Source organism: Musca domestica, unplaced genomic scaffold (genome assembly GCF_030504385.1).
Source record: "Musca domestica strain aabys unplaced genomic scaffold, Musca_domestica.polishedcontigs.V.1.1 33, whole genome shotgun sequence".
Lineage (NCBI taxonomy): Eukaryota > Metazoa > Arthropoda > Insecta > Diptera > Muscidae > Musca > Musca domestica.
This window is the reverse complement of record NW_026712312.1, coordinates 9,078,812-9,091,259: the sequence shown is the minus strand read 5'-3', so window position 1 is coordinate 9,091,259 and position 12,448 is coordinate 9,078,812. Positions and strand designations below refer to the sequence as shown.

The 12,448-nt window shown below is 33.8% G+C and overlaps 1 protein-coding gene across 2 annotated transcripts in view; it reads right to left on the bottom strand.

Moving 5' to 3' along the window:
- LOC101897636 (broad-complex core protein isoforms 1/2/3/4/5) overlaps positions 1 to 10,681 on the bottom strand; it is a 29,780-nt gene extending 19,099 nt beyond the window's left edge. Inside the window, exon 1 of one of the 2 annotated variants that reach the window (XM_005184205.4) lies at positions 9,864 to 10,681. In XM_005184205.4, coding sequence (XP_005184262.2) covers positions 9,864 to 10,068 — 205 coding nt within the window. In that variant the 5' untranslated portion in view covers positions 10,069 to 10,681. The remainder of the gene's footprint in view (positions 1 to 9,863) is intronic. The other variant, XM_005184204.4, reaches the window with a different exon arrangement.
- Between the last annotated feature and the right edge of the window lie 1,767 nt (positions 10,682 to 12,448).

Genomic DNA, 12,448 nt, shown 5'->3' with positions numbered 1-12,448 from the left:
AAAAATATTCAATTTTGTTTCAGAACTTTCGAATTTGGACAAATTGTGTATCGTTGAGATGCTGGACGGAGATGTGTTCCGATATATATATGTCGATTTTTTAAATTTTGTATCCTTCATTTTAATCTGTCACAAATCAGGTAATGTATTGCGCAGAAATCACTCTTAGCTTTTTCATAATGAAATATTTCTTCCCCAAATATGAGTTTTCATTGGAATTGGACCCAAAAACATAGGTATATGTATTATATAAATTCCCAGAAAATCAAACCAAAATTAAGTGGACTACTAAAACCGAGTATTTTCAATCTATGTTCCTATTGTTAATAACTTTGTGGTATTTAATGTTATTTATAAGCTTTATTAATATTCTTTATCTTTGTACGAAAAAAAAAGAACACAACAACTCAATGAAAACAAAAAAAGTTGAAAATTGGTAATTTTAGTAGCTAGCGATCTATATAACTTCTGCTGCTGCTGCTGGTGCGGCTGGCAAACAACAGCTCGTACCTTTGCTACTACACTTGAAAGATAAAACAACATTTTTTATTGCATTTCGATCAGATAAAGTTGTCGAGTGTGAACCAATGTGTGTGATATGATATCCATTCCATAGTCCATGTGGTAAACAACAAACACTTGGGAAAATATAATAGAGGTCTAGTGCTCGGACACACACACAAACAATTGTCGTTTTGTATGAAATCGAAAATACGAAGAACGTTGTTCTGTCATCGTACAACTGCTGTTTGGGGAGAGACATAGTTTTTAGTATTTTCCTATGATTTAGTTGGACTCTAGGCTAGTATGAGGTCAGTCCTAAAAGAATTCTAAACATTTGCCTGTGGGTGTATGTGAGTTCTACATGTGTGTGTGTGTGTGTGTGGGAGTGTGGGGATACGCACTTGGTACTCATAGGAGTTATCACACTAAATACATCTGTCAATAGCTCAGTGCTGCTTTTATCACCAACGTACCAACGTGATAAATAAAACTGTGGGTAAAATTACAGCACCACTTATAAATGGCGTAATTTATGGAGCTGCCCCACTATTTTAGGAAATTTCCAAATTAATGAAATGATCGATGTGTCTCGAAATATTCAAAAAAAGAGGAAATTTCTCGAGCTTCAAGTCAGTGTTAATGTTTTAATACAGTATATTGTGTAACTTTGCATTTGAAGACACATTAGATCCATGCAGTAGACACGTTAGAAGTAGGGATCTGTATAGAATGATCTGCACAAATCTGCACAAATTTATATATTCCATTTAATGACGCCCAATGCTTTAATATATGTCTCACAATGGTATTTGGTATAAAAAATCACACTCCTTTGATTATTTTTTAAATCCCCGGTCCATGTAAATGTTCCATCGGATTACATTCCTTATTGCCAACAGATTATATTAAGTATAAAAGCAGAATTATTAAAAATCGTGTACATATTTATAATGAGGCAGAGTTTTCGCATTTATCTCCCACATTAATGTTTCCTCTGATCTTACGTTTAGACTGCATAATTGTCGACATATGCCCCCATCACGATCTACTTTGGTTTATGGTTTCAATGGTCAGAATTTAGCTAAAGTTTCTATGAATAATTTATCACATATACACATAACCTGTGCAGCATTTCCAAAGTTGGCCCGACATTTGCAAACAAATTTCTAAAATATCACATGTCTTGAGAAAAGTCAACAAAAACAGAGACGAAATATTTTTTATATTAACACCTTTAGTTTCGAGTGTTCGTCCATTGTCTTAAATTCATATTACTCGTAGGTACAGAGAGTAATGTTTTTCAAAAGGAAATTTACAGTTTTGCAATATTTGGCGATCGCAAGCAAGAAAAGCAAGTTTTTTAAGTTTCGAGAACTCTAATTTAAATCATTTCTATCAATCTAATCCTTACAGTTCTAGGTATTTGTCTATTAATAAGATAATAACACCATATCGATCCGATAGATCATTTTTTTATAATTGTTATGTCCGAAATTGGTCTATCAGCGTCCCTTCCTCATACAAAACGGCATTACTTAGATGAACAAATACTTTGCTGTCATCCCCATTCCAATGACATTTTTTACATATCCATACAAAGGAGGGTATATTAAAAAAATCTAAGCCGATTTAACAATATCCATCTGTCTTTCTGTTGAAATCAATATACAGCCCACATTATTTGACGTAGAGCTTTGAAATTTGGCTCAATAATTTCTATTGGGTCTGGGATGGTTGGTATTCCTATATCACCTTATAAAGGTACCTCCCGATATACGGTATTTTAATAATTTTAGCCAATTTTTTCATATTTTTATATCCTCACGTCATATGGCTAGAGAGGGTACATATCATTTGATATGGCCAAAATGTACTTTATCGAAATAACAGTTTTAGACCCTAGGTCTCTTTAGACCAAATCCGTTTCAGGACATTTGGAGTTGATCTAGCAATTTCAGTCCGTCTGCCAGTCTGTCTGGCTGGTGCGCACGAAAACTCTCGAAGGAAGTATCCGATTTGATCCAAACTTAGTACATCCTAATATTATTATCAAACTTAGATGAAGTTTGGAGATGAGAAATATCGGTCCACTCTTTCTGGTACCTCTCACACAAACTTAGTACATCATAATATTGTTGTCAAATTTAGATCAAGTTCGGAGATGGACAATATCGGTCCACTCCTTCTGGTACTTCCCCCACAAAATGTAACATTTTGAAAGAAAATATTTTTCTGCACAGAAAGAAAAATGATAATCTAATAAATTTTGCTCCAACTTTGCAAATCCTAGTATTTGCATCAGACACAAGATGTGTTATAAAGATTGTAGGGATCAGACCATTTCTTCTAGTACCTCCCACACAAAGGGTCAAAGTTTTGAATATTCATGAAGCTCATAAAACACGAAATTAATTAATAATCCGATTCCATGCAGACTTGATACATCTCTATATTTCCATAAACACAAGAGCTGTTATAAAGATGATAGAGATCGGAAATCTTCTAGTACCTCCCCCACAAATGGTCAAAGTTTTGAATAATCTAAACTGTCATAAAATCCGAAACAAGCATCCGGTTATTTTCAAGTTACACACATTACAATATTTTTATGAACCCAAGGTCTGGTGTGAAGTTGTGATATATCGGTCCACTCCTCCTCTCCCACAAAGGTTAAAAATTTTGAGTATCCATGAAGCTCATAAAATGCGATATTAACATCCGATTCGATTCAGACTTGGTACATATCAATATTTCCATCAACACAAGTTCTGTTATAAAGATGATAAAGATCAGACTATTTCTTCTGGTAACTCTCCCACATAGGGTTAAAGATTTTTGGAAAACAAAACGTTCAAAGACAGCGACATGAGCATCCAATTTCACACATCCAAATATTTTTGCTAATGCAAGATCTGTTGTAAAGCTGATATATATCTTCCAACCCCTTCTGTTACCACACAATTTTCAATTTTTAATTTTATCTTTCATAACATGCGAAACAAGTTCTCTTAACCAGAAATTTTATATGAATATGTAGTTTATCGGAATTTATGATTTTTACATAAAATTGGATATAAGTGTTCGATTTCCTTCAAATTTTGCACATACCAATATTTTTGTCTGTATTAGATGAAGTATGAAAATGGAATGGGAAATCTGTTGGCAAATCCGACTGATACTATTTTACTAGTTTATTCGGAATTTAGATTTGTAATAGGGCTCCTCATAATTTTCTCTGCATATGTCCACGTTTTCTCATAGCCCCAATAAAATAATATATACCATATAATGGTACCTCCATTTTCACTATTTAGGTCAAATTTTTATCGGGTTGATTCGAACTTCGGTATTTGTAGTTCATAATGGGTTAGTCCAGGGTTTCCATATAAATGGTTTCCTAAGATTTGTTTGATATTTGGTATTTAAATAAATAAAATTGCCTTTTTATCACGGATTTATTGTAGTTAATTTTAACTGAATTCTCCAACTGATATCAATGGCATCTGCAGTTTAATGTGGAACACCTTATGATCCAGCTATTTTATATAAACATTTTTTTTTACCTAAAGTTGAAGGATATTGAAATTACTTGGGTAATTTAAATTTGGGCCAGTCCGATTCTCGAATTGTGTAAAAAGGCCACTACATATCGAGTTATCACTAACATTGACTTTCCCATTTAACCCATAAACTGGAAAAATGAGACGGATATTTGTAAAATATATTGTAAATGTCAAAAGAATTTATTATCTAGTCATCGCAAGGCATTTCTAGGTTGATTATTTATTACAACCAGATAAAAAGTAATGAAACGCTGTGAAATATTTGGCCAAATGCTATCAGTTCTACTCCACAGTCTGGTAGTGGACAATAGTAACCACGAATGATAAATAAATTTTATTACCGAAATCTCTCTCAAATTAAATAAAGTAGCAAAATTATTGTATTGATGTTATAAACAATATTGGGTATAAACAAATAAAATCATTTATTGTAGCAGAGTTTTGCTGCTTCGTTTATCAGTGTCAGTAACGAAAACCAATATCTGTAGTATTTTATTTGACGTGACACAGTCAAACCACGATATCAACAAATCAAATAGGTTAGTGATTTGAAAATATTATGATAGTTTTGTATAGTGAAATATATATTGATTTAAAATAGTATTTATTAGAGATTGGTTTATTTAGCACAACTTTAAAATCAAGTAAAATAATATATGATGTACAGGCATTCTACATATTATCCTTAATTCGAGGTCTACTCTTTGAATTGAAAAGAGTATTCTGACGACCGACGAATTTTCCCAGCAATATATGTATGGCGTCACGTGAGATAAAATAGGAGTTTTGCAAATACAAGTCAATTTCAAAGTAGCCAGTGTCCACTGTTCTTTAATGTTAAGGGTTTTTTTGGTGAAACAGAATTTATTACCCAAGTTGATTTATATCATACAATACGACACAAATATCACTCGCAGAACAAACAAACAAATCGTACACATTTTTGTTTTTGCTGTCAATGACATAAGTAGTGTTGTGCCACTACTCGCGGAGGCGAATTACCCACCGAGTCCAATGTGTGTGGATAGCGGACGGACGGAGGGAAAATCTAATGTTGTAAAATCGTCGTAATCACTGACGGTTAAAACTGATAATTTTTTTATTTAGTTTGGGTGTTTCGAGTAGCCATTGCCAGTGGATAAAGAATTGGGTGGCGATACACTTGCATTTTCGGGTTCCATATCTGGTTTATGGCCGCAATCAACAGGTGGTGTTAATGGTGCTGAGGTGGCTATCAGCAACGTACAGTAGCATGCATGGTAGAAATATAAAACCAAACAAATCTACAATTCCCTATATATTTGACATTCAAATAGAAGACGCGTCCCTTCATCAATTACTTGCCCCCGTACTAACATGTCTGTTTAATCATTGTCAAATATATTTGTATGTAATGGGGCTCTTGACAAGTCCACTGATGGAACAAATAGATAAAATTACAGTTAATGAAGTATTTTTTGAATTTCTGAGACTTCGAGGCATTTGTTCAGAAGTCATGGTTTACATATTCAGACATTGTGGAGTCATTCGCTACCACATAGAGAACCTTTCCATAACCTCACGCCTGAACACCATTACATATCAAATAATATGAATTGTAAATATATATCAATTGTTTTGTGCATATATCTATAATGTGTCGTCTAATATTATAAGACCACATATATGCCCACTAATCGCTTAGGTCTTACATACTTGAGTTTTCCCATTAAATACAAGAAAAGCAAATTATTATTCTGTTATAAATATTTGTTCAATTAGTGCATTCTTTTTTGCATTACATATTTTAATTTACAATGACGCAAATTCTTGGACGCATTATTCGATAAAATAAAAATATAAGTTATGCCAAACAATTAACGGTCCATCAACAGGTTCGCACAAAAACCCCTTAGATAGCTGTACATTATTTGTATAGATGGCCAAATCGTATTTCACCAAAGGGATTAAAAGTATAATGAATAAAAGTAATGACGATGTACATTTTTTTACATTTTGGGGTCAGTTATTATAATTAAAAAAATTATAACCTAACAAATGCATTAATATTATGTCATTGGAACATCATTGTATATCGAGATTGCAATTTTTGTTTTGAAAAAATAAATTTTTTATGATATAAAACAATATTTAGTCATATAATCTAAAAAAGTGCAACCAACTTCAGACTGATGTCATTTCTAAGTCGAAGCATTTCCAGAAAAAAAGTTATTCGCGATGGAATTCGAGCGTGATAGTGTGATTTCTGTATATTTGGCTGGAAATCCACAAGTGGCTATCGTTAGAGCACTCCAGCATTTAAATGTAAATAAATCGTTTGTGTCTCCTACCATCGCTCGTTAGCGTGATACTAGCAGCGAAAACAGCAACATCAGCAGAAAAGGTTCGAAAAGTAAAGAAGCGACTTGATCGAAACCTGCGTCGCAGTGGCAGAAAAATGGCTTGTGAGCTGAACATATCGCAATATTCCTTTCGGCAAATATTAAAAAATGAGCTCGGCTCATTTTCCATTGAAATTCCAAAAAGTGCAAGAACTCACACCGCAACAGAAAGAAAATAGACTCAAAAGAGCTAAAGAGTTGCTTCGCTTGGCCGAAAGTGGTGAACTGCCGAATTTGGTTTTCTTCGATGAGAAAACATTCGTTGTCCAGCAGTTTGTAAACAAACAAAATGATCGTGTTTACTTGCCAAAGTGGTCAGCTGAAAAGTGCACCTTCGGTTGGCCACCAGAACTCAAGCGCCGGCCATGGTGACGGTGTGGGCCGATAGTCACTCTCCGCTCGTATTAATCGAACGTGGCATCAGAATAAATGCCAAATATTATCCCGAAAATATTCTGGAGGGTGTACTAAAGCCTTGGGAACGCAGACCTTGGACATTCCAACAGGACTCAGCACGCGCCAACCAAGAAGGGTTACAAAATGAGGTTCCTCGCTTCATTTCCTGCACACAATGGCCGCAAAAACCTCCGGATACCAATCCGTTGGACTATTGTGTCTAGAGAGACTAAAAAATACCAAAGTGTCGATCACCGCAAGCAAGCGCTTCGCCGGGAATACCGCATTCGCGAAAATACCGCAGAGCAACATTCGGGCAGCGTGTGACGGTTTCATTGGCCGTTTGAAGACCATAATTCGTGCCAAAGGTGAGCAATTCGAAGAAATCAAAACTTATTCTAAAATTTGATGCTACTTCCGAAACTTTTTGCTTTCATTCAATAACATTTAAAAAATATTTTTTTATCTCACCCTGTATATGTAATATTTTGTACAAAATATTGGGTTATCGTACATACCTAAGGTTATCATAAAAAATAAGGTATATTATTTAGATTCATCATGATGTTTATAAGTACTCCAAAATCGCAGGCGTTTATAATCAAAAATAAGGACGCATTTTTAAAACCACTATAAAAGTGGAATTCCAGATCTGAAATTATGCTTGAATGCTGGTCATGAGTAAAATGAATGACAGATGATTAACCAGTCAAATCAAAATTGAATCATTCACGCCTCAATCATGTCTACGGAATGGCCAGAATTCTACCTAACTCAAACCTGCATACAAACGGAAAAGATTGCTACAACAACAACTCCGATTTTGATCCATGCTAATGGAATACACTTCAAAAGAGGTTGTTCATAATCGGGTTGTAATCGAATGAATCTTTTCAACGGGCTCCAGAAAAAAAATTAAAAATGAATTATTAGCAAAAATTGATTTTTGGTAATAACGATCAAAATTTGAGTTAACTCAAATCTAACCAGATAGAGCGCTGATTAGAATTTACCAATCAAGCTATAGACGCGTAAAATATTAAATTATTTTTAGTCTTTCCAATTAAAGCCAAGTTCTTCCATTAGTGTAAATTAGTACAAAATTGCCAGCTTACATAATAAATTTACCATATACAAACTTTCCAAACCAGGGCTTAAATCCAGCAGCTAATGAAGTTAACCATAGCCTTTGAGTGCAACTTCGTTAAAGCCGTATGAGCAGCCGAAAATTAATTTTTATGATTGTGCATTTGTTATCGTAATGTAAGCCACACACGATACAACCGTTGTTACAACTTAGAGGGTATCAAAGTTGTATGGTACAACATGCCAAATATCAAAAAATTTTGATTTTTTGTACAACCGAGACACAACTTGGTACAACCGGGCCACAAACGATACAATCTTGAATACAACTTCTCCAAGTTGTACAACCAATTGTATCGTGTGTGGCTTTCATAAAAGTGGACAAATATTGGACTTTAGAAGAAAAACACTAAAAAATTGTATAAATCTGCCAGAAAAACTTTGATTTTTTTCACAAATATGTATTTGACAGCACATTTAGTAGTCAGATGGGCTTACTACGCGATCTTATATAGACCTTGAACAGCAGAAGAGCAACATTAAATCATTGAAACAAAAATAAATGGTATGTATGTTTATATAGTTCCAATGTAGGTACTTTTTTATATAAACTCATCTGCTTTAAAACCCATCATCCCAAGTTCAAAGAGTGGCAATAGCTGTTTGTCCCTTCGCTACTATGCATTCCATTTCAACTCTAGTTGGTTGCATAGTAAATTCCCAAATTTGAAATGTTAAGTGTTGGAAAACTGAGTAACTTTTAAAGAATTTATGTTATAAAAACTCTTCAGTTTCTTTTAGTGGTCACATGATTGGATAATTTTTAAGCGGTTCGGAAGTTATAGTCAAATTGTCGATTTTTTGGACCCGTATTTTTTTATAAAACCCACAAAAAGTCGAAAAAGGGCCCATTATGGGGGTCAACAAATACCTATTTGTCTATATCGGGTAAGTGGATCCCGGACTTTCGGGTCAAAAAACTGGAGTCCCAGGTCCGTTTCATACAAAGAAGTACGAAAATTTTGTTCAAACACAGAAACGTGCAGTATTTTCAATTATCAAACCAGACCAGACAAAATGTGTTGTAATTTTCTCCCTAGCACTAAAAAACTTTAGAATCATTTAGTTGATCCACCTTGGTGGGGAAACTTTTTTCACCGAATCAACCTTTTTTCGTTATCAAAACAAATTGATTTTTGATCTCTAAATGCTTTTGAACACTTAATTCATATTCGAGCCTCTTCAGTCGGAAACTGATGGTCCATTGTCCTGAAAAAGAGCCATTTTTTTATGTCGTTAGTTATTTAGATTCTTTAGAAGTTGGTTACCGTTATAATTTTCATGAACTAGAGTCAGAAGATACCAGTAGCCTTTGTTTCCGACCAGTAGACTTTAGTAAGAAACAGCTAAATACAATGTGTTCAATTGACTCGACGTCTTTCTAATAATCACATAGTGTACAAAATTCAGAATAAACAATCCCTGTCTTATATTGAATTCATTAAGAGAGAGTAAGGGCAGAATTTCTTAAGCTCCAATTACCGGCCAGGTCACACTCGATTCCTTACATCTATTGATAAAATATTGTCACTTCCGGAATTGAAATTATTTTTATTTGTAAAATCATTTTGAAGCTGTTATGTGCTTACACCTAGAAAGTGCCGACACAAAGGCTCCTATTCAAAACCAAAACAAATAATTTCAACGTTCTGAACCGGACAGCAAAACCACCTTTGGTAAACACTCAACGAAACTATGTTGTTGTGAATCTTTAGCTTTGAACTTTACATGTAAGTAACAGAAACATTGGTTCCAATATGTTGGCCATAAAAATAGATTGGGCATTTCACATAAAGAAGTATCGGATCGAATACCGACGGCAATAATTTCAAGTTATCGCTTTTCTATAGACGAAAATATTTCTTTCACTTACTTATTGGATGCTTGCAGGGATTTGTTACAAATATTTCCTGGAAGTATGGGCTGCATATGGCGAGGACAATTTTATGCGCCTGAAGAAGTTTTCCATCACATGCTAATGTCACATCGACCAGGTCTCCGCGATCATACAAACTTTGGAAGCCGGATGCAATATTGTCCTGGAAATTCTTCCAGCACAATTTGAACTCATCATCCATGATGATCGGCTGCTAAATTTCACTGGTCGCTCAATTCAGTTTTAACACTTTTCTACAGAAAATTACTATAGCTCAACCGAAACACTTTTGGACAATGTTATGAATGATTTTTGATTATTTACTAGCTTTCCTTTGAATTTAATTGTTTTGTTTATTCATATTTTCATTCTACTTTCATTGACATTTGGCGAGGATGGCGATGTAAAGAAACGGTGCGATGACACCAGCACAGCAAATAGGGATGCAAAAACCGACTACTGTCAGTAAAATACGTTCGTAAGTATAACGGCAATTAAAATTTATTGTTTTAGTTTCTACACATAATTGGATTTTCTGGTTTTGTTCTTGTTAGATCAAGTTTTTACTGAGAGATGAGTACACATATTTATTTGTCTCCAAGTTAGTATCTATTTTTTAGCACTTCAAATATTTTTCTTGTTTGTTGTATATATTTTTTACACCGGCTTGATGTACGTTTGCTTGTGCCGAATGCACGACAACGACCGTAATGAGCTACAATTATATTCACGTATAGATAAGTTCTTCTTAGGAAATCCTTCCGGCGAGTTTGGAGCCCAAAATTGATCTGTGCAGTAAGTGATTTGTTTATAATTTTAGAATGAAATAGGGATACGCAAGTCGATTTCTGACTTATCGACTAAATGCCAAATTGTCGATAGTAACAATTTTATCGAAGTTACAGGGAGACGCCGAAACGTTAAATTTCATACAACCCAGTGTTGCCGTTGGTAAAGTTTATTTCCGCCCAAAATAAATTTATATCCGAAATTTAAGAGTTGAAGAGTATTCCCTGATGTTGTAAGTGACACGACTTTCTCCACGTTTTTTAAAATCTGAAATGTATAATCTTTTGCAGCATGAAGATGTTGAATAAATGAATGAAAATTATAATATCGTTCATAATAAATAACCCGCCAGTGGATTATATATGGTATGTTCCGAAACTGCAAGTGTATAAAAGTTTTTACTACGTTAACCGATTTTTCCTTAACGTAATGTAAACAGCATAGGATTTAAATGGATCTGTTCCAGAATCTGAAATAATCTACCAATTTTGCAACTTTTTTCGATATCATAATGAGATAATTGGTTATCGTAGTAAAAACTCTTGCATTCTTGCAGTTCTGGAACAGAACAAATATGTTTATGTTCCAAAACCAGGAAAAATCTACTTATTTTCCACTGTTTCGATATTGTGAAGGAATAAAATTGCAAAACTTGTACACTCTTGTAGATTTTTTAACAGAAAAATTATTTGCAGTAATTAAAAGCATGGATGAGGAGGAGGTAGAACAGCTTCGTAAAAGTACAAAATTATAGAATTATTCAAAATTAGATTCAAGAGATTGTTCTAATTTATTTAATATTTTTCCTTATTTTGAATATTGATTAAAAAGTGTGAATGATGGAAGATAAGCCCGGATTTTCTTTGAGAAGCATTTTTATTATATTACATTATTGATCCATCTCGGCAAAACTCGTTATTACCTTTAATGTGCACCCTGCAATGTTAGTTTCTTCCGTGGTACAATAAGGAGGTAGAACAGCTTCGGGAAACTACAGAAATACAGCTCTGAGGCTATGCCCGCTTCCTGTCATATTTGCAAACAACAAGTTGTTTTCATTTATTCAATATTTTTCCTCATTTTTAAAATCATTTAAACAACGGGGAAAATGAATGAAATGCCTGGATTTCAAAAATATGATCTAAACACTTCTATCTTTCAATTCCATGGAAAAACTGGCAAATAGCTTTAATACGCGACTCGCAATATACGCGTCTCCCAAACATTGATTTTTAAAATATTCTGTTTTTATTTTTCAAAACAATAAATACATACACAAAATTGGCAGGAGTCGGGCACACTTAGAAAAAAAATTGTTATCAGCTGGTAGCTCTACCTTACCTTTTTATTGTATCATGGTTTCTTTTAATCATTGATTTTGATTCCGTTAATATTTTGTTTTCTTTTGGTGCCCTATTTTAGATTCAATCTTGTGGAATAACCCCAAAATTCCGTTCTTGTTTCGCGGACTTCCCTAATATAAGAATTTTGTAAAAAAAAATAAACAAAACCAACCAACTTTTGCAGATTTAAAAGTTTATTGTACACCATAAGACTACATCACAGAGTCACATTTTTTCTAGTTTCTTTGAAATTAAGCAACATGGTAAAGCCAGTAAAAAAAAATCTTTTTGTATCTTCACTTTAATAATTGGTCTGTTCCAATATTTTCTTTTCTGTTTTGCAATCTTTTCGATATCATAAAGAGAAAATCGGTAATTGAAGTAAAAACTTTTGCATTCTTGCAGTTCTGGAACAGAAGAATTTTTGAAGCTTTGGACAGCACAACACAT